The sequence below is a fragment of the Pongo pygmaeus genome, chromosome 11 (assembly GCF_028885625.2).
Source record: "Pongo pygmaeus isolate AG05252 chromosome 11, NHGRI_mPonPyg2-v2.0_pri, whole genome shotgun sequence".
NCBI classification, from domain to species: Eukaryota; Metazoa; Chordata; class Mammalia; order Primates; family Hominidae; genus Pongo; species Pongo pygmaeus.
The window spans coordinates 57,283,910-57,309,249 of record NC_072384.2 but is presented as its reverse complement, the minus strand read 5'-3'; the positions used below and the strand labels follow the sequence as shown (position 1 = coordinate 57,309,249).

Sequence of the window (25,340 nt, the reverse complement as noted above, 5' to 3'; positions counted from 1 at the left end):
GGGGGTGGGTGAGAAGGTCTGAGACAGGAATGGGCTTGGAGTGTGGGAGTGAGACGGAAGGCTTTGGTTAGGCCAGCGTATAAAGGGTGGTGTTTCTCACTACCACAGAAAAGTGCTCCAGTGTCTCTCAGTGAAGACAGAGGAAGAGAGAGAGAGAGAGAGAAATGTACCTCTCTGGCCTTGACATTCCTTTCATCTTATACCCACCCCCCCAAATTATTATAGATTAATCACATTAGCCTGAGAATTGGGACAGCTGTGTCAGATGAGCAGTGCTTCTAACACCGTTTGTAAGTCATGGGAGGGAAAGAAAGGTCTGCACTGTGAGGTTAGAGGGGAAACTTCAGGTCAGGCACAGCTAGAAATGAGACAGAGGACTGAGACAGTGTCTACCTGAGGACTTTGGGAAGAAGTGGGATTTGAAATGAGCTTCAGAGTTTCATATCTAGAAGAGCTTTATGGGAAGGAATAATGGGGCTTTTCCTACCAATAGGTAAAAAAAAAAAATGGTTCCAGTCACAGTTTGCAAACAAGGGACAGGGAGTGAGCTATGAGCTGCGTTGGAGAATGTAGCAAAATAGCAGGGAGATGATGGAGTCCTAGCAGTTGAAACAAAGCAGGTGGACCATGGCTATTTGAAACAAAGGAATGATGTGGAAAATGAGGGACAGTCTCCATATAGTCAAGCCTGGTGAAATAAAACCTAGTTTTGAGGTACGAGTAAGGCACGCAGCAAGTGATCAAAACACTGGATTCTCAGAAATTTTGCGTAGGTATTCTGTGTATATCTGGAAGGGGTGTAACAAAGTCAATTTCATTCTGTGTACAGTTAAAATAAATTTACTGGGGAGCCTTTGATTCTTACATAGTAGCCTAAGCTAGACCCTTCACTTCCTTTCACATTAAGCCTTATCTTTTTTTCATCTTTTTTCATTTTACAGATCATATTGTTTGCTTCCCTTCCTTCCCAAACCATATCTAGGGTCCATCTGTTACAGCTGGAATGTTTATAGTGTAACTCAGTCAAAACCCATTCTTTCCTGAAATAATCCATAATTATTTCCTCTAACTACAGGATAAACCGATCCAGGGCCTGGTTTTCAGTTCTATAGGACTTGTCCAAGAAGCTATTTGTATTCATCTATCATGAAAGATCAAATTACATGCTAATATTCTGAAAGTAACACCCCGCCAGAAACCCTCCAGCAGCAGTGAAGTCTATATAAAACCAAGCCTTGGCAATTTGCACATTGCCAGTTCCGACAGAGTGTGGTGTTAAAAATATTTAACAGGTCATTTTTGAACCGTGGAAAAGACCCTGACTTAACATATATGGTATGATAGCTTCGGTTTAACCTTTCTTTGCAGTTATTACTGACAGCCCATGTCTCATTTCACTCCTCCCAAAGGCCCAGATAGTTTGGCACAAGCTGCCTTTGGGTTAGCTCATTGCCTTTTGAGCATAGAAGAGATATGACTGTTCTTGTATTATCTAATCAGTTACAGTGGCTGATTTTGGCCCTGCTTCGTGGTGGTTGATGTACGTCTATTTTCCTTCGAAATTTCATGTCTAGAATTTGTCTTGCTGGGCCTAACTTTGCCCCCAAATGTGCCTTACACTAATTTCCGTTTTTATTTTGAGGGGTGAGTTTACAAGAGAACTGAAGAGTAGGGATGGAGGATGGGAGCTAGAAACCACTGATGCACTATCAAAGAGGCTTGTTTTTTTCTATGATATCAACATCTTTTCTGGGGGCAGTGGGAGGGAGATGATTGGAAGTCACAGAGTAATATGAAATTGTTTAAGGTTAGAGAAATGGAAAGAAGGCATGATTGAATGGTGTATTAAATAACCATGAGTAAAGGTTGTTCTTTAAGAGGAAAATAAAGATTTTCAGTTGAAGTTCAGAAGAATTGAGGCTTGAATAAAATGTTAAGGATGGCGGAGCATGGTAGCTCCCAACTGTAATCCCAGCACTTTGGGAGGCCGAGGCAGGGGGATTGATTAAGCCCAGGAGTTCGAGACCAGACTGAGAAAAATGTGAAACCCCACCTCTACCAAAAAATACAAAAAGAATTAGTCAGACATGGTGGCATGTGCCTGTAGTCCCCACTACTTTAGGGGCTGAGGCAGCAGGATCATTTGAGCCGAGGAGGTTGAGGCTGCAGTAAGCTGAGGTTGTCCCACTGCACTCCAGCCTGGGCCACGGAGCAAGACCTTGTCTCCAAAAAAAAAAAAGAAAAAAGAAAAAAAACCCAAACAAACAAACAAACAAAAAACTGTTAAGGATGACAGAACAAGATTGCTAAACTGTGGCTAGCTAGTTAAGTGAAAGTTGTATAGAGTGGTGGTGGGTTAAGACCTCAATGCCCTGATCTGGTGGTTTGTTGTTTGACCTGTGTCCTTAGGCAAGTTTCTTCTACCTTCCCAGAAGACTAAGAAAAAGCAGGATTCCATAAATTATTTTTCCACATTTCCTCTGCCTTTCATATTAAAGAGAATTATTATTTTTTCCTTATGGAAGGCATAGTACAGAATGCCTAAATATATATAAAGAAAAAAACTGTGATGGAATCACAGTGAGAGCCCTTACCAATGGTGAGCAAGCATAGGTTAGAAAGTGTCTTCGCGTGGACGATGTAAAAGTCATTCAAAATAGGGGTGGGTGATTGTATGACCTGTCTTCCAAGATTCTAATTCACAGATTGTTAGAAATTGAATTGAGAAGAGTATCAAGAATGTCCTTATTGAATGAAGGTGCTCACTGAAGTATGTATTGAAGAATGAGTTTAGGTCATCAGGCAAGATAAATGAACATTTTGTCAAATTTTCCAATGGGAAAGAATTTTAGGGTTCATCTTACAACTTTCCCCTCATCCTCAATATTATAGTTAACTGTATGCTGCTCATAAGTCTAGTTTTCAGAAACATGCTTTATTGCTGTATTATAGATTAGCACTTAGATTGCCTAATATGGGTTCCGAAAGTTGCATATAGAAGTGTATTATATTCTCAGTTATTCTGTGACCAATATCACAGTAAAATTTTGGGTAGTACATTGTGGGGTATCTGTGGCTTTATCTAGCTGTAAAATTGTGATGAGCAAAAGAAGTGCCAAACTTGGTTTCAAGCCCACATACATTAGAAATTGAGCTGAACGCTAGCTTCTTAACTACATACAGTCTGATCTTTAAGTGGAATTTGAAAAGTACCATGGGATTTGGAAAGTCGTTTTGTACTACCCTGGTGATGTGTCTGTTTTTAGTAGAATATCATGGGAATGTTCTGTCTTCTAAGAAAGTAGGCCTGAGACATTGTAAGAAACAGTATTGATTTAAAAAGGGTACCTTAGTTAAGGCAGGAGGTCTCTAACCATTTTCTGAATAGCGATTTTTCTTGTGTCTGACATATTAAAATCAGTTACCAGGGATAGAGGATCTTATCCAAGAACAGAAGGGAGATGTGTGTACACGAGAGGCACGGATTCATACTCTGAACCCTTCAGATAATATTTTGCAGTCCCCAGTAGCCTGTGATTTTTCAGTTAGCGATTTTGGCATTACAGCCTTGCACAAGGATTTAGTTGAACCCAAGCAAGATATGCAGCTGTGACTACCTTCATACAAGTTTATATCCCATTTCAAAAATATTTAGCTGTATACATAAAATATTATTCCAACATTAAAAAAAATTAATGCTTTCTTCCTTGACTATTGGACTTGTTGACATCTGTGATGTTAGAGAGGTTAATGAAATTTCTAAAACTGTAGAACAGTGTCATTTTTGTCAGGTATCCGCTAAGTGCTCAGTCTAAAATATCTGGTACCATCTGGTTATCTGATATAGTAGAAAGACTGAGCATTTAAGGACTAAGGCAGTTACTTGAAGTGTTGTCCAAGAACTCCAAAGGCACCTGAGACTTTCTCAGGGGTTTCACAAGGTCCTCCTTCTTCCAATGATACGTGTGATACTGGATTTTCTATATATACTTCAGCCAGTACATGTTGTAACAGAATGAATGTAGATCATATATGAGAATCCAGCTGTGTTTTAGTAAAGAGATTTTCGAAAAAGCAAGAAAACAATGCCACTTTTCTCACAACATGTTTTTAAAAAATACATCATAGCTCTTTTAAAATAAATAAGGTAGTACGTTACTGTTATTTTATTATGAATAGAGTATTTTTAAAATTCTGTTTAAATTTTTAACACGGTAAATATCAAGAGATGTAGCCTACATACACACGCTTCTCAGTAATTTTCAAGAGTTTAAAGAGATTCTGAGACCAAAAAAGTTTAAAGAATACTGGAGTAAGGCAATCCCAGAACTATTGAATTGTTGCCACTCCCATTTTTCACTACTAGTTTCTCTTTCTTGCCAACTTACATATGAACGCTCCTTAGCCAAAAATATTTGAGAGCAAGAGAGTTGAAATTTTACTTTTAAAAATGCTATTTTCTTTTTAGTATATTTTAAAATTAAAAATAGATCCTTGGGACTTTGGGTTGAGATTTTAGCATATTGATGTTTCTTATAATTGAAATATGGTGAGGAAATACCAGAACATTCCCCTTTCCACATTCTTTTTTTCTTTCCTTTTGGGGGTGCTGTTTTTAATAGCTGAGTTTACTGGTCAGGATAAGCACTGCAGACCCTGAACAAAATGACAACCAGTAAGTTGACTTTTTTCCCAAAGATTTTTGGCAGATTTTGAGCTGTCTTTAAACATTAGAGACGGAATTAGTCCCTACTGTTTGAGGGTCTGAATTTATAATTCTTTTTCTGTCTTCTATTTATGAGCCTAAATTATTGTTTTAATTTTGTTCGCACAATGATAATCTGTTAATAGGTATTTGGGACGTGGGCTTTTGCTGGCTTTGTGATGTGGAAAATATGCCAGTGGTGATTGTTTCTTAGATTTTTTTTTTAATAGTGAAAGGAGTCTTGATTTGAATCTTAACTGTTGACTTTTACTATTACTTGAGCTAAATTCTACAGATTAAAGTTTTAGAGATGATAAATCTCTTAATCTTGCCATTCCTTTGCAGGTCTCCGTGTGTGTGTCTGTGTGCATGGTGGGGAGGGGATGCTACTAATTCTTTAGAATTTAAACTTAAATTGAGTTGATTAATTCAGGAAAAATTCTAATTAAACTGTTATTAAATGTGCACCTACTTGGCTCTGGCAGTGATGAACAAGATAGATTATAGATTTTCCTCCCATGGAGTTTACAGTCTAGTGACAGAGACAGATGTTCAAAAGCACACACAGGTATGAATACATAATTATTAATTAGGATTTGTATGAGTGAAACTTAAAGTGATCTATGAGAATGAGCAAAGAGTATTTAACGGTTTAGACAGGCTTCTAGAAGGTGGTAGCCTTTAGAGAAGCCATTGAGACTTACGGAATGAGTAGGAATTCAGTAGGTTGGGCCCTGAAAGAAGGGCCCAATCATAGTGAGCATCACGTACAGATGTCCAGAGATAGACAGAAAGTGGCTGGTGGGGGTGATAATAATGGGCAGTGGGGACTGAGGAACTATGGAATGATGGTGAGGGCCAAGGGGGCAATGAAGATAGGTGAGTAGAGTGCCTAGAGTGCCTTACCTCTGTTCTGACCTTTGCCTTCCTCTCTAGCCTTCTTGGGTATTCTCTGACTCTTTGTGACTCTTCCAGACCCTTTGTGTCCTGGCCATTCTTGTGTTTTTTCAATCCTGAGGTTTGCCTTAAGTCCTCAGGACACACCATGCTTGCTCTGGCCACAGGCACCTCAATACAAGTGCCTTTTCCCTTAAATATTACCCTATCTGTGTCCTGTGTTCACCCTCTCCCGCCACACCTCCCAACACACTTACCCTTTTCCTAGTACCTCTACTCATCCTTCTGATTCCTGATTCGTTTTCAGATGTTACCTCCCCTGGGAACCTCTGCACCCTCCAGAAAGTCTCAAGTTGTTTTGTTAACCCAGTTATTTTAACTATGTTTCTTCCCAACTCTTACTCAGTTTTTAATTATGTAATCTTTTGGATGATTATTTGATTACCACCATAGACATATCTTGTAAGTGCCACGATAGCAAGGACCCTGTTTATGTTTACTATTTTAGGTTCCTAATATGTAGCATATGTAGGTTTTGAGTAGTTTTTGAATGCGTGAATGCGTTAATGAAGGACTAGGAATTCAGATAAGACTGAGATAAGAAATAGTTTAGTTCAGCAATTTTCAATGGTTTGTGATGACATATCCCATAAAAAGTTTTTTTATGCACCCTCAATATGTAAATTGGCTATACATTTTATATAAAATAAATAAGTACGTATTATAAAATATACATAAAATAGCAATTAAGGATAAAATATTTAAGGTGTTGCTAATGGCAGTGGAATCATATTATCATCAATGAAAGTCTCAAGCCACTCAGGATAATGTTTACTATCTATGACAGTAGTTGCAAATCCATTTTTCAAATATTTTCAAATTTTGAATTTGGGGAGATTGTTTCATGTCAGATTGAACTGAATGTTACTACTTTTCTCTAGTAAAGTGGTTAAGGAAGAACCAGTAGAAATAAGTGATGTTAAGTCTACTGTTTTCTTACTCTTCTTTGGTGCTTTAATAATATGTGCAATCTCTAGTTTCTGTAATGGTTTTAGAACACTTGTCATTTGGGAAGGCTCATTTCACTGTAAGTAGCCAATATAACCTGTAATTCCACTTGAACGGACCTTCAAAACTACAAGTACATGGTTGTACTCTATAAGTAAATCATGTCCACTCTAACATTATGTGACTCCTAGTCTTTCTGAAAGATACCTCCTGTACTAGACTGTCATAGAGAACTGAGATAGAGACCAGATAAAGTCTCAACTTATTTTCTACTTTATTAGATTAAAACATTCTTATGAAAAAACAGTTTGATAATTTCATTCCATAGCTCAATGAATGACCCTTGCTTGGTCCTTGGATGTGCATACCTGTTTCGGAGATGAGTGGACCAGTGCTGGAGACTGCCCTAGACAGATGATTATGATTCCATGCCAGGGGCTGAAATCACTGCTGAGGGAGAGGTTTTTCACCAGGGGCTTACCTTTGAGCCGGAATCATGTATGACAGGAGGAGGCAATGGAGTTGGAGAGGGGTGGAGGAGGGGGCTCAGGGCAGTTCAAGCAGAGGGGAACAAAAAGCATATTCGTGTCCAAAGGTACAGAGATGTGTTGGAGGAGTCACATTCTGGTTGTGAGGGGCCAAGATGAAGGATTTGTATGTCCCCAAAAGGACCCACTATAGGAAAGATCTATGTGAACATGGAAATAATAAAAACAACAACAGTAGTAGGATCTTCCTCAAGTTTCATATGCTTTTAAAAATAGAAAACGAAGGTAAATAAAAATCCCCTTTACCTCCTCCCTTACCTTGCTTTTAGGAAAGGGATTGACTGAAATATAATTATGGAACCAAAGAGAAATAAATTTAAGTGAAAGGTGGTAAGATATGATGGAGGTATGGGTTGTAAACAGACCGCCAGCCAAAAAAATTGATTTTTTTAAATTTTAAAAATAATTAAAAACAAATAGAGATGGGGTCTCACTGTGTTGCCCAGGCTGGTCTCAAACTCCTGAGCTCAAGTGATCATCCCACTTCAGCCTCCGAAAGTAATGGGATTACAGCTGTGAGCCACCGCACCCAGCCTAAATAATTTGATTTTAAAGGTCAACACTCCAGACATGCTAGATAGCAACGGGCTTTCACTCTTTGCTTTAAAGCTGAAAGAGTACAAGCACACTAACCTATCATTACAGAACTTTAGCAGCTTTTTCTTTATTTTACCATCCAGAAAATTGCAACTAACCAAACTCCCATCACATTCCTGATATTTCACATTATTCAAATGGAAAAGTTTTTTTTAATTTTTACATGATTTTGGTTGTTGTCTATCCTTGTTAAATTAGTTTAATGCAGAAATGGATTGCTTTGCCTTAGATGGGTAAAAATTTGTATTTTTTTGTTCTTTGTTTTTGCTTTAGGTCTGTATGTTGATGTAGGTTGCTCTGCCTCCAGTCCTTTTAAAGGAGAAGTAAGACTCTAGCATAGTAATTTGGCTCGAATTATTCAGTCGCTTGATCTTTAACATCATGTTAAAATAGTCTATTCATGCTTCTCAGGGTTTTTAATTTAGTGCCAATTTTGCATTCAATGGAATAAGATAAAATTCAAACCTAAAATCTTTTGGGTCTGCCTCACTTTGTAGCTGAAAATTTTTTGTTTCCTTATTGATTTCTTTGTAAGAGAGTAGACTCTGAGAAAGTACCCTTGGAGTGACTACCAGTTAGAAGTGAATATGACTAACTCTTTAAGGTGATATGTTTAGGTCCACATAAAAGGTATATGTTTAAATGTAGTAAGAAATCAGGCAATATATCTGAGGGTGATTAGTAAGAAGGGCCTTGAGTGGCAGTTTGAAGGTGGTATGCTTAATTTAATTTGTCTTCCTGCAGTTAGATATTTATGCTTTACTTACATCTCTTCTTTTCCCTTTACAGTTGTACAATGGTAGATGGAGTGATGATTCTTCCTGTGCTTATCATGATTGCTCTCCCCTCCCCTAGTATGGAAGGTAAGTGACACATCTTTTTGGGTTAAGATAAGTATACTGTGATTTTTTTTTGGCTTACTATAAACTACTTCTTAAGCCTATCAAACTTAAAACACTCTTTTTATAATAAATATTTGGTGATTATTGACTATTTTAAAGTGAAATTCTTATATACATTATATCTGAATATTTACATACACCTGTTTTTTAAAAAATTCAACCTAATTTTCTACTTAAAATAAATATAGGGCCAAGCATGGTGCCTCACGCCTGTAATCGCAGCACTTTGGGAGGTTGAGGCAGGTGGATCACCTGAGGTCAGGAGTTCGAGATCAGCCTGGACAACATGGCGAAACCCTGTCTCTACTAAAAATGCAAAAATTAGCCAGGCGTGGTGGCGGGCACCTGTAATCCCAGCTACTTGGGAGGCGGAGGCAGGAGAATTGCTTGAATCTGGGAGGCAGAAGTTGTAGGGAGCCAAGATCCCACCATTGAACTCCAGCCTGGGCAACAGAGCGAGACTCTGTCTCAAAAATAAATAAATAAATAAAAATATAAAGGAGAAATAAGAGAAAATTCTGTAATTAACTATAAAACATGTGTTTAAACAAATGTGAGGCTGGGTGCAGTGGCTCATGCCTGTAATCCCAGCACTTTTGGAGGCCAATGCAGGTGGATCACTTGAGGTCAAGAGTTGGAGACCAACCTGGCCCACATGGTGAAACCTCATCTCTACTAAAAATACAAAAATTAGCTGGGTGTGGTGGTGTGTACCTGTAATCCCAGATACTTGGGAGGCTGAGGTGGGAGGATCGCTTGAACCTGGGAGGCAGAGGTTGCAGTGAGCTGAAATCACGCCACTGCACTCCAGCCTGGGCAACAGAGCAAGATTCCATCTCAAACCCCCACCCCCGCCCCCTCCAAAATAGCCCAAATGTGATATATGATGGTGTAGTTGGGCATGAGTCTACAAGAAGACATGATGAAGTAATACACGCTTGCACCTATATAGGTAATAATCTTCAGTGTCTTCGAAAATAGATTGGTGTTGGTGTGTTATATTGGTGGCTTAGTTGTCATAAGTGGTCTCTTACCTTCAGTGATTGAATTTTCTGAATTGGTGAACAGATTTTGGTAGAATTTAAAAAAAACAGAACCGTTGGCCCTTGATTTATATACTAGTTATATGTTTGGAATATTTAGTGTACATGAAGACAGTGTAAGACATACATACTTTGTGTTTTTATGTATGACAGAGTTAGGTACTGGTTTCAATTCTACAAAGATTATTCATGAAAATGAATGCTCAGTGGGATAGTTGATACTTGTGGCGCAAAGGCCATGTCTTGGCCTATTTTGGATGTTATAACAAAAATACCAGAAACTGGGTGGATCAAAAACTAAACATTTATTTCTCACAGTCCTGGAGGCTGGGAAGTCTAAGTTCAAGGTGCTGGCAGATTCAGTGTCTGGTAAGGGCTCGTTCCTCATAGATGGCACCTTCTCTGTGTTGTCTCATGGTGGAAGGGGCTAGCTAGCTCTCTGGGATCTCTTTTATAACAGCACAAATCCCAGTCCTGAGGGGTCTGCCCTAATACCCTCATCTTGGCAGTTAAGATACTGGCATGAATTTTGGGGAGACACAAACATTCAGGCCGTAGAAGGCTAATTCTTAGTTGTGTGGCACCACCCAGGCATTTCCGTGCCTTTGACGTCTCTGACCCTTGCTTATTTACTTTCATTACTCACCTTCCCATCCCCTCATTTCCAAAAAGTTGCTCAGGGATGGTCCTGCCCTTGTTGAAAAGGACAAAATAGATAATCAAGAGAGAAAGATAGTAAAAGTTACTCATAATTCCCTTCACTTACATGTAATTGCTTTTAACATGTTGTTATATATCTTTCTAGATAGAGAAAGCCTAAACTCTACTTTATTGCACATTGAGCAGTGCCCACTTTATTTTACAAGTGTTCCTCCATGAAGAGTGGTGCTTATTGTAGGAATCTCAACCTCTTTATGATCAGATGGGACAGTAAGACTAATGCCCTTGTTACAGGTTCTTTGGGGTATGGTCTTCTTTATATAAATGATGAGTTTCCAAGGAGGCATATAATTTGACAAGTTAGTATAGCCAACAATGTGAAAAAATCAGTACTTAGAATATTATAAATCTATTTCATTATATATTAGGTTCATAATATTTGATCTGTTCCTATCTCCTTCTCATACTTAATGACATATATTATACTTCTCCATTGTCCTATATGGTAGCTGATAGTCACATATAGCATTTGAAATGTCACTAATATGAGTGGAAATATGCTGTAAATGTAAGATACAAGCTGGATTTTGAAGACAATAAAAATGTAAATTTCACCTGTTTTTTCCTACTGCTGTGATAAAACTTAAATTACATTAGGTGGCTCACATTTTGTTTCTGTTGGCCAGTGCTGTTATAGACCATTTTAGATATCTAGTTTATATTCCACTCTAAGCAGTGTTGTTAAAGATATTCCCATAATATGGCAGTTGTGTCAGTTAGCGCCAAGAAGGTATGGGGAAGGGATCCTGAGTGGCAATGTTGAAGGAATTAATACAAGGAAATGGGCTTGTATTAAAGCTGGAAGGATTTGGTGAGTTAACGGTGATTTTTCTACTGGGGTAATTTTATCCCCCAGGGGATACTTGACAATTGCTAGAGACATTTCTAACAGTCAAGTTTCTAGGACTTTTTTTTTTTTACCTCTTTTAAATTGGTAAATAATGATTATTATTTAAAAATCTAAGGAATATTGAGAATTAAAGTCCCTCCAAATTTCACTCTCTTCCTTAGTTACCATATCAATTCTATATGATATTTTTGTTGTTGCCGTTTTGTTGTTGTTTGAAATGGGGTCTCTTTCACCCAGGTTGGGGTGCAATGGTGTGATCTCAGCTCACTGCAACCTTCTCCTCCCAGGCTCAAGCGATCCTCCCACGTCAGCCTTCTGAATAGCTGGGACCACAGGCTTGTGCCACCACAACTAGCTAATTGTTTTGTATTTTTGGTAGAGACAGAGTTTTGCCATGTTGCCCAGGCTGGTCTCCGACTCCTGAGCTCAAGTGATCCACCCACCTCGGCCTCCCAAAGTGCTGAGATTATAGGCTTGAGCCACCTTGGCTGGCCATCAATTCTGTATGATATTTTGCAATTTTTTTTTTTTTTTTTTTTGAGGCAGAGTCTCACTCTGTCACCAGGGCTGGAGTGCAGTGGCACGATCCTGGCTTACTGTGGTCTCAACCTCCTGGGCTCAAGCATTCCTCCTGCCTCAGCCTCCCAAGTAGCTGGGATCACAGGCAGGGAACCATGCCTGGCTAATTTTTGTATTTTTTGTAGAGCTCGGGTCTCACTGTGTTGCCTAGGCTGGTCTCCAACTCCGGGGCTCAAGCATTCTGCCCACCTCTATCTCCCAGTGTGCTGGGATTACAGGCGTGAGCCACCGCACTCTGCCTCTGTGGTATGGGGCAGTTCAGATGATATCATGGGTGGACCTGCGATGTAGGCAAGTTATAAAAAAAGAGAGAAGAGACAGAGAACTGGAAATGTAGTATGAGGAGAGAAGGAGAGGTAGAGAGAGAATGGGGAAAAGAGTGGGGCGGAAAAAGGGCAGTTATGGAGCAATGCTAATAACCATGCCATTGGTTGTTTTTTTTTAATCCTGCTTTCAGCTCTTAAGCTGTCCAAGAATCCAGCAGATAACCTCTTAATGCCACAGTGAAGACATGTAAAACATGTAAAAGTTAGTTTAGGCTGAAATGGAAGTGGAAATAGATTGACCCTTAAGGTTTTGCTATTTAATATACCACCACCATTAGGATGTTTACAAGTATGGAAAAGAGCATATCATCCTTTAATTGCAATTGCTGTTTTTTTAAAAAAATAGAATATCCAGTGAGTGCTATAGCCTAGCGTACTCTAATCATAATAGCAGTTGCCTTAGTGCCGTCTTTCCTCTGTGACTTAACTCCCTATTGTGTTTGTGTGTGTGTGTGTGTTCTATGGAAGGCATTTTGTTTTTATATATTTAGTAGGAAAATTTTAAAAACCAAAGAGAAACCCTATTTATAATACACTGTAGTATCCTCAACATTAGTTAAAAAGCAAGTGTTAAGTACTAATACTTAATCCAAAAGAGGTAAATAATGGGGCCGATAACAGAAATCTGTAATAGCAGTGTAGCTTGTCTACTGCTGAGCAAGCTTTAGACGACTACGTTTAAAAGGAAATAGACCCATATTTGATGTTATAGATAGGCATCCTATTAATTGTGCTGTAATGAAGCTACATCACATTCTTGGGACATAAATAAGAGAGTCATAGAGATTTTGTTCTAATACATTTTATTGGGTAGCGTACTCTTCTTAGTCTATTAAAAAAATTTTTTTACCCCTTTGTCTCCCAAATGTCTCATAAATATTGATTAGAAATAGTGGTAACATTTTAAATATTAGTTCTAAACAGTGATTTTTTTTGTTTTTGTAGAGTTTGAGTGTACTTCAGAACATTTCTCAAGTTCTATGGAATCCTAAATGCTCTGGGCAATAAAAGATTTTTTCACCACTTATATTTGGAAAATGCTTTCCAATATAATGACCTGTTTGATGATTGTAGGTAATATTTAATGAGTGCTTAATATGCACTAGATATTGGGCTAGCTTTCATGCATAATTTCCTATAATCCTCACAAGTGCCCTCATAAGATACATTGTTTTTGGATGTGCTTTTGGATTAGTTAAAGCTCTTGCTTAAGGTTACACAGCCAACAAAAGGCATCATATACTTTGAGGAATGGTGTTCAAGAGCTCCAGTTATTATCAGTCCTCTTCAAAATTTTGCATTTTTTTGTGCCCTAAATTGGCTACATTCACATTCATATTATGTCTGGTGCATACTAGAATCCAGCTCGATCCAGTCTGTTTGAGAGCATGAGAAGAGAGTTTGTAATAGCAAATGATGAGGCCCCTTCACCTGGGGTTGTGTTTCTTACTTTTCTTGTCTCTCCTACCAGTAATCATTTTTCATGTTCATTATATATACAACTCTAGCTGCAGGAAGAGTTTTATTTGCTCTCATAGAGAAGAGCACTTGAGTCCTAATTACCTGTATATCCTTCCCTTTCCTTCCCATTAATAAGACTAATCATGCTCTAATACTACTATTATACCACCAGGGTGAAGGCAGAACCTCCATGTTTGGCTTTTCTTTTGTCCCTGTACGCATTTGCAGGTGAAGACTATGACACAATTACTTTAAAGGGAATATTGCTCCTTTGGAAATATTTCAAAGCTGAGACGACCCACATTTTATTAAATTTGTAAGCCACAGTTAGATTTTATTATAGCAAGGAAGGCCAGACTTATGCAGAATTTTTTCACAAGAGATTTCGGCCTGTTCTAGAGAAGACTGCTAGGTACTAAATTATTTTCTGAGTTAACTTGATTTTAGTATTTCCAAAGCCATCACTACTCAGACTTTCCAGCCCCACTACCCAATGATGGAAGGAAGGAGATAACGTCAATGGACTTTTTGTTAGGGTTACAAAGGTGCCCCTCTTTGCTGCTGGGGGGAAGAATAGAATAAGCCTTTCTTTGATTTTCTCATTATTAGGGATTCAGGAAGTTCTTGAAGGGGTGAATGAATGGAAGAGAAATGTCTTAGTATTGCATTTGTTTCTCTTCTTGTTACTATAATTTATCTCTTGTTCAGAATAAAATCTTTTTCTTTGGCGTATCATCAAATGGAAGATGTTTTTAGGGAGAGGGATGACATACTAAGGCATTTGCTACTACTGGGACCTAGAATGTAAATATCTGATGAAGCTTCATACTTTTAAGACACTACTTCTTTATCATCAAGTTTTCTTATTTTACAAAATGATCCTATACTAGTTGATGCAAGGTGAGCTGTGACAAAGCATCCTTTTAGCCTTTCCTTCCTGAGAAGTGTTTGTTTCAGCCATGAGCAGTTAAACTAGCGCCACATTCTTTTCTTTCTTTCTTTCTTTCTTTTTTTTTTTTAGTGGACAGTATAAGAGGGGTATGGATAGCAGTAGGGTGTGGGAGGATGCTAAAAATTCATTCAAAGAAAGTCAAATATTGAACAGATGAGAAAACAAATTCAACACCCAAGCTCATGAAATGATTTCCTTGTGGTCAACAGCGTGCAGTGCAGTCACTTCTAAGTGTTCTCTTTTATAAAGACAGGTCTCCAGAGTGAGAGGATGAATGCCATCTCCTCTTTATGGAAAAACTTGTAAAGCAGAAGGTTTGTAGGCATGTCATATATGCCACTTTCACTCTTGAAAACACCAAGGAAAATAAAACACACTTAAAAATTAATTCGTAACTCTTAAAACGCTGCAAACTGTCCTGTGGAACTTTCCTCTGCAGCCTGGGATGACCTCAGGCAAGATTCCATACATAATGTTTATTCCTAATAGCCATAGTGACTCAGAACTCATGTCATTCCAAGATAGTGTAAGACACAGGCGAGGTGGCTTTCAAACTTTTGACTGTGACTCACAGCAAGAAACATTTTGGAGTAAGACCCACTGCATAGATAGTGCCCACACACATCTGAAATGAAAATTTCATGAAACAGTAATTACTCTTACTATGTTTAATGTGCACCTATTTCTTGTCTTTTTAAATTTTATTCAGTTTTATTTCACTTAAAAAGACAGAAAGAAACCTTGTCTTAAACTACTAAGTTGATTTTGCTACCCAATAGTGGGTCATACCCCATATTGAAATTAAAAAAGATGACACCAGTCTGCTTCAAGGTTTCACTGCGCAGGTGTTCCTACTGCCCTCATGTGACAGCTCTGACACCTGACCATAGGTCATCTGGTGTATTCCTCAACAAAGCTGGTCTAGAACCTTTTCCCTCATGTGACAGCTCTGACACCTGACCATAGGTCATCTGGTGTATTCCTCAACAAAGCTGGTCTAGAACCTTTTATTTTTTCATAACTCCATGTAGCCTGACCATCCTTTCTCTTTAAGTCAGTGATTTGGCAGGAAGAGGGAAGTTTACGTTTGCACCTTCTCAGCCTGGGTCATAACACTGGAGCAGCTGTGGCCTGATTCTCATCAGCTGAATCTGAGCCCTGCAAGCAGGGTGTTTCCTAGAGCCATGGTTAATGCTACATCTAATTCTTTGTTATGGGCTAGAACAGAACATGGACTTTGCTGAGAATATGTATATGGGATGTGGGAAGGAGAGATGTGGGAAGGAGAGAAACAATAAAAGGAAGAATGAGAAATTCCTCTTGGGCACATGATGGTGACATTCACCTTAAAAAAAAACTTGCCAATATTTTTTAAATTGGTGATTTGGGGGATTGGGGTGGGGATGGTTCCTTCGTTTTATTTCTTGCTGCATTTGTTTTGTCTTCTGAATTATGGTACCTACACCAAATTAGTTTTAGTTGAAAAACAACAGCAAAACAGATTCATTCAGAAAAGTTACAAAGAATGGATTAAAAAAAAATTACTAACAGTCCAGTTTAGAATTTTACTTCTCTGATATATATAATACTGCAGCATGTCATGTAGAGTTACAGTAATGACTTCTTTTTATCCTTAACTTCACGTCCCAGTTCATATGCTTCAAATTCCAGTTTTGCAAAAGGTTAGGATCATGTTTGACATAGTATTGATGGTCAGAGTCAAAGAATGTGTTCTGAAAGGAAGGCTTTGGCCATGCATAGGAATCAAGCCTTTCTCAGGAAAGAGACAAGGCCGAAACACCATCGTTAGTCATCCTCTGTTTCACTATGTCTTTGCATATATTCTCCTTCGCCTCTCTGTGCTTGTTGCCACCTGGTACTATGGAAATAATAACGGTACCCACCTTGTTGTGAGGAGTCATGAGACTACATGCCGAGTGCCCAGCACACAGTGAGCCCTAGAGCGTGAGAGGCCAGAATGTGGAGGTATTCATTGTTTTATCCCTAGTGTCTAAGACATTACCTGATGTGCAGTTGGTGCTCAATAAATATTTGACAAATGTTGGCTAGAATAATAATTATGGTAATAGAGAAAAGATAATATTATAAGAGACAGTGGGACTGATCTGGGCTGATCATATAAACTCTTTCAAATAATTTATAATGAGTTGGGGAAAAGTGAATCAGTTATAAGACAAACTTATGTTCTTTTAGTCAATTTAAACAGGAGTACCAGTTGACAACACTGGTAGGCATTAGTGATGTAAGTGTAAGCAAGAAGTGGTTCCTGCTTCAAGAAGTCACAGTCCAGTTGGATACAGCAAAGGTCACAGCATAGCATGACGAGTATGGACAGGAAAGGCCTGCATCCCTCATGGAGCTGGGTTTGGGGCTGGTGATGCAGGGAAGCGAAGTTTTGAAGGATAAATAGCCATTAGACCAGCAGAGGAGGGACTAAGAAGGACATTGCAGGCAGGGGAAGGGTGAAGTCCAGAGATGTGAGATCATGGGGGGTCACCATGTCATGAGATGGAATTAGGGTTGAGAGTTGAGCCCTGCAGGCATGGCAGAGCCTTATGCTAAGGTGTTTGTCTTCTATCCCGAAGGCAATGGAGAACTGTGGAGAGATTAAGTAGGTGCAGTTTTGTGCTTTGAAAGAGTGGTGTATGGTGAAAGTGGATCATATAGTGTGGCAAGATGAGAAATAAACGGATGGGAAAAACGAATCCTCCTGCAGTTTAGGGACAGGCAGGCACATATACTCCATTTTCAAAGGCATCCCAACCGTAGCAACTAAATGGTGGCAAACAAAACAAAAACAAAGCCTTAGTGCGGAAGTAGAACTGTTACAGGTGGCTCACAAATGATCATAACAGGGACAAAACAACAATAATCTAATAATAATGCTATTGCTAGTTTTATTATGAAAGCAGAAGCCAGAGCTGCTGACTTTTCTAGCAACTTTTGCAGGACATTTAAATCCCTCTAGCTGGCCCTTTGTTCCTGTGTTGCCATGGAGTGTCAATAAGCCCAGCTCAGAATAACCCAGGCAGTGAAATGAGAGGTACAGCTTGCTCACTGGCATGTTGGCTGGCCAGGTTACACTGTTTTCATTGCTCCCATCTTGGGAGGAGCACTGGGCAGCTGGTTGCCCTGGCAGCTGTGAAGGTGTATGTCTCTTGGCTGCCCAGAGTATGAAATGGAACCAAAACTGGCCTGCCTACTGAGCATGTGCAGCTCCTGACTGAGCTGATAGCAACTGAAAATAGCCCACGGAGCACCTGTCCCTTGTACACCAGCCCCTGGCCGACTGCCATTTAGGACAATGTGGACTTACTCAGTAGACAGGTGAGGTGCTGAGCAGATTTTAATGGTCTTAGGAAGATCTTGGGAACTTTGGCCCTACTTAAAAGGAAGAAAAAAAAAGCAGCAGGCTTCTGAGCAGTTCCATTTGGTGCTTCTGTGGTTAGTGGGTGGCCACACTGGCTATGTATGTACAGTATGTGCCTGAAGACTTCATATTGTTCTCCTTACAGCAGTTCAGTAAACTAGGTAAGTTTTCTCTTGGAGAGAAAGGCTTTCCTAAAAGTCTCCTAGTGGTAGCCATCCATGGTTTATACAGCCTCAGCTTTAGAAAGTTTTGGAGTTAAACTATTTTGTTTCATTTTATACCCGCTCTTTAATCCCTAGTGATTGTTAGTCATTTCTACAAGGTGTCTCTTTGCTAGATTACTATTTCTCAGTAGTCCAAATCTTGGCACAAGTACAATCACAGAATAGAATCCCAGCATGTCGGGAGCTGTCTGTTCCCTTTTGGGATTTCTTCCATTTCCTTCTGGACTTTAATCTCCTCGGTAAGCTTGCCATTGTTGGACAGACTTGGTGGCCAGTGTGGATGGAAGCAGGCTCTGGAAGGAAATGCTTCTGAAATGACTGGTGGCATTAAAGCTACTATTTAAAAGTGACCGTTTGTAGATACTTGGGTTATCTTTAGGCTGTCAGTAATCTGCAGCTACAGGAGCCAGAGGGAATCTGCGGAAACTCTTGCTTGTTGCTCTCGCCTGGATTTGTGTTTAGATATTCTTGCTCCCCAGCCAGTGGCCTCGTGACACATCTCAGATTTAGCTGGCTGTCTTCTGCCAAAGTCCAAGATTATTGTGGAAGCTGGGAATGGTTTGCCATGGCACAGATTGAAGGGGAGGGATTGTGTGTTTGAAAAGCCAGTTCTGCTTCACAGCACTCAAATGAGATGCTTTCTGTTTCTACCTGGAGTGTAGGCACCTGGAGCCTTTCTGTGGGCCCAGGGGTAAAAAAGAACAAGCTGAAAAGGACTCAAATTTAACTGTCTCATTGTGACTGTGAGATCTTTATTCTATGACTGATAAGCCAATCTTGTTCAATATGTTAAACCTGAGAATTAATGAATTATTTTGGACTATATTAATTAGACTGATAGGGGAAAGAAGATATGTAAAGCAAAGATCAAGTTATAAAGGCTGGGATACAGAGGCAAGGCATGTCTTCCTGGGGTTGAAGACATGGGATTCCTTTCTTCATTAACCTTTCACGGAGTTCTGGACTTGGTAGGGCCTTGGGAAATGAATGGGGAAGTTGGAGGATGGGGAAGTAGCATTATCAGGGGCTTGGACTCTGCCCCAAGTTTTTACCCTTTTAACTGTTATTTTAAAATCGCTTTGGCTTCATCTAGGATGGAAAGTAAATACAGTAGCCCCCTATTTATCCATGGGGAATACATTCCAAGACCCCCGGTGGATGCCTGAAACCACAGATAGTATTGAACCTGATATATACTATATCTTTTCCTATGTCTAGGATAAAGTTTAATTTATAAATTAGGCACAGGAAGAGATTAACAACAATAACTTAAAGTAAAATAGAACAATTATAACAATAGGCTGGCATCACCACTCTTGTGCTTTGGGGCAGTTATTAAGTAAAGGGAGGGTTCCTTGAACGCAGCTGCAATACCATGGCAGTGGATCTGGTAACCAAGACATCTGCTCAGTGACTAGCAGGATGGTAGCATCTACAGTGTGGGTATGCTGGACAAAGGGATGATTCATGTCCTGGGCACGATCGAGCTGGACAATGTGAGATTCCATCATGCTACTCAAACAGCACACAACTTAAAACTTAGGAAATGTTCATTTCTGGAATTTTTTGCTTAATATTTTTGGACTGTGGTTGACGGTAGGTAATCGAAATAGTGGAAAGTGAAACGGTGGATAATGGGGGATAAGTGGGGACTACTGTAGTCTGGAAGTTACTTTGTTCCCTCTGTGCTTTTCTCTGGGGTAGGATAGGTTGTGGAGCTAAGGAAGGGGAGTTTAACTAATTCAGGACATTTTCACCTTTAGCTGTGGGTGCTACAGTGCCCAAAGGCTGCATTTCAAGACTTGTTAAACAAATTGGAGCCCTGCTTAACTTTTGAAGGGTTTGTCTCTGTGGTTTGAAAGCTTCCAGAAAGGCTGTAGGGGTGTGGTGGAGGCTCGCTGATGGTAACCAGAGCTAAGATTGGCAACCTTGGAGGAGGCCCAGTCCATGAATCCCAGAGAGAGAGGTAGAGTAGGATGCAAGAAGAGAAATTGAAGTGGAGAGCTAGGCACAAAAGCCACCGGCTGGCTTTTTCTCCATTGTTCTGTCTCATCTAGAGCCCATTGTTAAATGTTTCCTGTAAAACCAAAATTCTCAGTGTAGAGCCCAGGTAGGAAACCCTTACTGAAATGCCATACACTCTCTGGTTAGCCCGAGGAGGTGGGGGAAACAACGAAAAGTGATTCCTCAGAATCAACCATTCTTCCTGTGGCCCGAACAGAGCTTCCAGCCTGAGACATTCAATCGATGGAACCACATTCCTGGCTCTCTCCTAAGACTAAACAAGGAATGACTTCTGAAATGTTTACAATTCACTGGGACTTTCTTCCCTGTTCCTCCAGATTATTCTACTCTCTGTTACTCTCCGTATAACTAGAGCTCCACTTAGACATGGCCAGTATTTTTTGGTTTTTGAAGTATTCCTCAGTAGGCAGTTCCCGGTAGGCCTTGTAATCCTTTGTTTCTCTGAAGCAGAGATTCAAGAAGTTTGAAGACAAAATGAAGAAAGTGGTCATTATTTTCTCCCACGTTAAGGAGTTAAAACAACTCCTTAATATGCTGTATTTGTTAAAGCCAAGTCTTTGCAACATTCAGAGAATCATAAAAAGCATGGAAAGACAGACCAATATTGTCTTAGGTCATTACCTCACAGTGTTCTTTAATTTGTTAGTCACTTGAAAACAGGCTGAGTTTTTTGGCTTCTAAATAGAAGGTGTGGCTGCTGCAATAGGCTTAATTTACAGGGATTATTTCAGAGACAAGGAGTCAGCCCAGACACAAAATAAACAGATGGCACTTTTTTTTTTCTCAGCTTCAGCAGTTCAAATGCAGGATGACTTAGGAATCCTTATCACCTTCAGCAGAGCAAGAAGGGGAAAATGATGTAATTCTCTCTTCCCCACTCCCTATTGAAGGTGCCATTATTTCACTGATAGGGATAAAATATGGCAGCAAAGACCAGGGAAAAAATGACAGCAAAGAGCAGGGCAGCTTTTTCTCCACTAGGCAGCCGAGTCCTGCACTGACCCCTCCAAGCCGACGAGTTGCAGGTATGTGTTGTGTTTTCCTGATTCTAATCACCATAGCCCAGAGTCCTCAAATCAACCATCCAGAGAAGGACCACCCACAGAGCCCAGCTGTTCTATTAATATATTAAATAGTTCCTCATTTTTTTAAGGAACACTTGTATTTTACCTGTTTCTTTTAACAAATTAACAAGCAAACAATAAACCTACCACACCACAAAATAGTAATTTTCTATATTCGTGAGCCCAAGTAGGTGAACAGATGTGATGGTATGGCAAGCTCTTCTAGGAAGAAATGGTTTGCTCAGGCATGCCGGCTTGGTGACTAAGCCCTGCCTTAAGATCTGTGCTGACATTTAAAGACTTTATGGGCTCAGCCTGCTCTGAAAACCGGCATCAGGTCTCTCTCCACCTCTAAATCCTTTCTGTGAAGGGAAAATTCATTCTGAAGCAAATATTCATCAGGCTTGCACTCCTGCCAACCACTGACACTGTTGTGGGGTATGTAATGAACGGTGAGCAAAGTATTAATAGATGCAACTCACCCTCATGGTGCTTACAATCTATAGGAAAGGTGACATTCAACAGCCATGCAGACACAAGTACGGCTGTAGCTAAAGGGGGGTTCCTACTTTAAATCTGGGTGTGTGAACAAAGGCTTCTCTGAGGAAGTAACGTGTAAGGTGAAATCTTCACAGTAGATAGGCACTAACTAGGTGGAGAGGTGTTGACTGGAGGGAGATAAGCATTCAAAGTGGAAGGAATTCCATACTTAAAAGGACCTGAGATCCCTAAGCAGGAAGAAGAGGCCTTTTAAGAACTTCCAGTAACTGAAGAGGAGGCTGAAGAGCATGCAAGGATCAGGGCAGCCAGCAGTTGTAGGCCAGGTTAATGACTGGTCTCTACGTTGAGCATGATGGAAGCCCGAGAGAGTCAGGCTTGTGTATCTGAATGAATGGGAATGCCATTTCCTGAGGCAGGGAACATTGGAGGAAGAATACATTTGGAGTTCAAAATCATGGAAGTTTTTGTTGTTGATATTCAATTTATATGCAATCTCATTTGAACACCTCTATTTGCCCCCATAACTGCTGAAATACATTTTCTTCTTGGCTTTACAACAACTAGGTGTCAGTCTCTCGGATAAGGAAAAAAAAATGATTTGAGTTCCCTAAATGAGTGTTTTATAATGAGAGATTATTTAGGCACTGGGTGTATTTTATCCCTGAGCATATAGCCTGTCCTCTTGTCAGAGGATCAAATGCCCTTCACTAGGCATTCCAGACGGACCTTTGTGTTTCTGTCTTAGGAGCAGGCTTGCTGGCAGTGATACCTAGCATTGCAAAATCCTTCTTAAAGCCTTTGTTTAATGCCAGAGATCTCAAATGCTTTCAATTCTGGAGAGGTGCCAAACTGTGCTCCCGGATTAGGAGACGATGGAAGGACTCCTATAATCTATAAACCTCATATAAGCTTGCCATTTCAAATGAATGAATTGTTTAGAGTGTTGGAAGGAGTCCAGGGATACTTGAGTTCCTTTTTTAGCTATACAAATTTTGAGCTATTGGACTTTTATAATTACAGTCTAATTTCTGCATTATGATTTGTGCTACTTTGAGGTGAACTTGTAAAAAATTCAGCGTGTTCCTTTTGCTGCCCTCTAGGACAAATCATGGCCATGGGCCGGTTTGTTTACTTGTAGCATTTTCTTATTTGTCTTTTATGTCAAAGACATTAGTGGGAAATGTTGGTTTTTGTGCACCATTTAGAGTGATACTCAGTTTCAATGCCTTAAAGCATTGCAGAGTGCATGACTGGGCAGGCGTGAATAGGTAAGTCCATAGTGTTGTGATTGCTAAAGTCCCACTTAAACATAAATGTGAATACTTTTACCATGAAGTACAAGATTATACCAAATTGTGGATAGTTTTTAAAAGTCCACGATGCTCTTTGGTTTGCCTCTCTCTCTGCCAGTCCGGCATTAGACTCGGAGGAGGTGTGCCCAGATGGTGAACTGAGGATCATACAGAGCGGGAAAAATCTTTTTAAAGAGCTGGCCATGGTGAACTCCTGGGATTCCCAGCCTGCACCGCTGGTTTGTGGAGCCAGCCCCGTATTCTCCCTGGTGGTTCCGAGGCAGTCTCTGTTTGTGGTCAGAACTCCCTGCTGTTCCCAGCCAGGCCAGGCTGCGAGTGTTTTCACACGGCTCTGGCTCTGGTGATACAAAGGGCACGCAGTGCCAGCCATAACACTGAGTAATGCCGGGAGGTGCCTTCTAGATCAAACAATGTGGGTGAGCTCTGCAGAGAGGGAATACCTCTGGCTTGACATTTAAATTACTGAATTATTCAAATGAATGTCAATTAGGTGGAGTAGACTTTCTGCCTTCTGCCAGGGCACTTCCTGGATATTCGCAGAGGCAAGTGTAAAATACTTTACATCAGATACGGTGCTTCCTGTCAGTACTGTTGAAAATCAGTCACAGAATCTGATTATCTGTTCTTTGGTGTTCCTTGATGTGTACTGTATTTATATCACAGCCTGAAAGATTAGGAGTCCACACACCCATACCTGTGGCCCTGAGAGGGGTTTTGTGATCATTCTCGAACCCCACCCCCACTCCCACACCAAATAAAATATCACAGGCCCACACATGTTATGCTTATTCCTAAATTTGACAAGACTGAAAAAGTAAGTCATGGACATTTTGAGTCCTGCTGTCTTCCTTAGAATTGTGGATATTAAGATCCAAGAATGCTATTACTACCTTGCTTTTAACCTTCTTTGTTGACTTAGTAATTCTAGTTCAGAAAATACTTCCATCTACTCCACTCTGTCAGATGAAATTGCCAAAGTGGCATGTAGCGAATGTGAGTGTGTGCATGCATGTGTGTGCACCTGTGTGTCATTCTTATGAATTTAGGGTCTTCATTTATATATGGGTATATATAAAAAATAAATACATGATGAAGGACTTTGCTAATTAGTTATGTGGGAATATACAAAGTAAGAAGATTGAACAGTGGATAAGGAACAGAATAAGAAAGAGAAGTTAGTGAAGGTTTTGTACTTCCCCGTTAGCTGTTAGACTCAGCTCAGGTTCTTTCATATCAGAGATTGAGTTAATTATTACGTATCATTAACAGTTGTCTTTCCTTGCCTTTTTCCCCAATTGTGGAGGGTAGGTTATGAAAACCCTGGTATTTCACATCTTACTGAAAAGAATCACCAACTTACAGGTAGTTAATCCCTGGTTGTCTACATACAACTACAGGAAGTATATAAATAATTTAAGGAGAGTGCTTAATAAACAGATGAATCTCTTTGACTTACTTTGTGACCCTGCAGGATTAAAGCCTAGGTACACCACAGAGTTAGGTATAATGAGTTAAATTTTACTGAAGGTGATATTTACTTGAGGCTGTCATGTCTGGCAAACTCTTTAGGTTATAGTCCAAACGTCTGTCAGGCTCCCTGCACAGCCTGTCAAAAACTAGAGACCTTGGAAAAGCAGTGCCCCTTCCTGCATCTGTGTACTTAGAATTTAGTTTGGGATGGAACTTTAAAAACAGTTTATTTTGAGAGCACATTAGAGAAATGACTGTTGTTGTTACTTTATTTTTTAAAAATTTGGCATTTTTAAATTACAAGCATGGGTGTCCTTAATCCTTTGGTTCCCTGGACTGTCCATTTAGGACCATTTAGGACCAATGATGAGCAGGCTCTCTCTAGTCTAGCATTGCTGGTTTATTGTTATTCTTAGCAGCCCATACGTTCAGCGAGCTGAGTAAATCATACTCGTCAATTCATTATCAGTCCGTGAACAGCTCTCTCCTACTTTATTTTTATTTTGCTCCTTCATCCCAGCGCTAACCCCTTATCCCCAAACCAGTGTCAAGAGGCATATACTCTTCAATAGGTTAGGTATATATCCTGGGGTATCTATGATCTTTTAAAAGTACTCGGGATGTTAAAATATATGTTTGTGTTTCAAATTTACATAAATTGCATTATTTCAGGTTTAAGCATAGTCTTTTCAATTCCCTGCCATAGGTCACAAGCAAATTAGTCTGACACCATGAACTCTCCCCCTCACTCCACCCATCCACTT

General features: G+C 39.8%; 1 protein-coding gene across 2 annotated transcripts in view; it reads left to right on the top strand.

The window, feature by feature from the left end:
• Positions 1 to 25,340, top strand: part of ACVR1 (activin A receptor type 1) — an 83,991-nt gene that overhangs the window by 10,472 nt on the left and 48,179 nt on the right. For both annotated transcript variants that reach the window (XM_054478030.2, XM_054478031.2), the window contains exon 2: positions 8,545 to 8,618. In XM_054478030.2, the coding sequence (XP_054334005.1) occupies positions 8,552 to 8,618 (67 nt within the window). In that variant the 5' untranslated portion in view covers positions 8,545 to 8,551. The remainder of the gene's footprint in view (positions 1 to 8,544; positions 8,619 to 25,340) is intronic.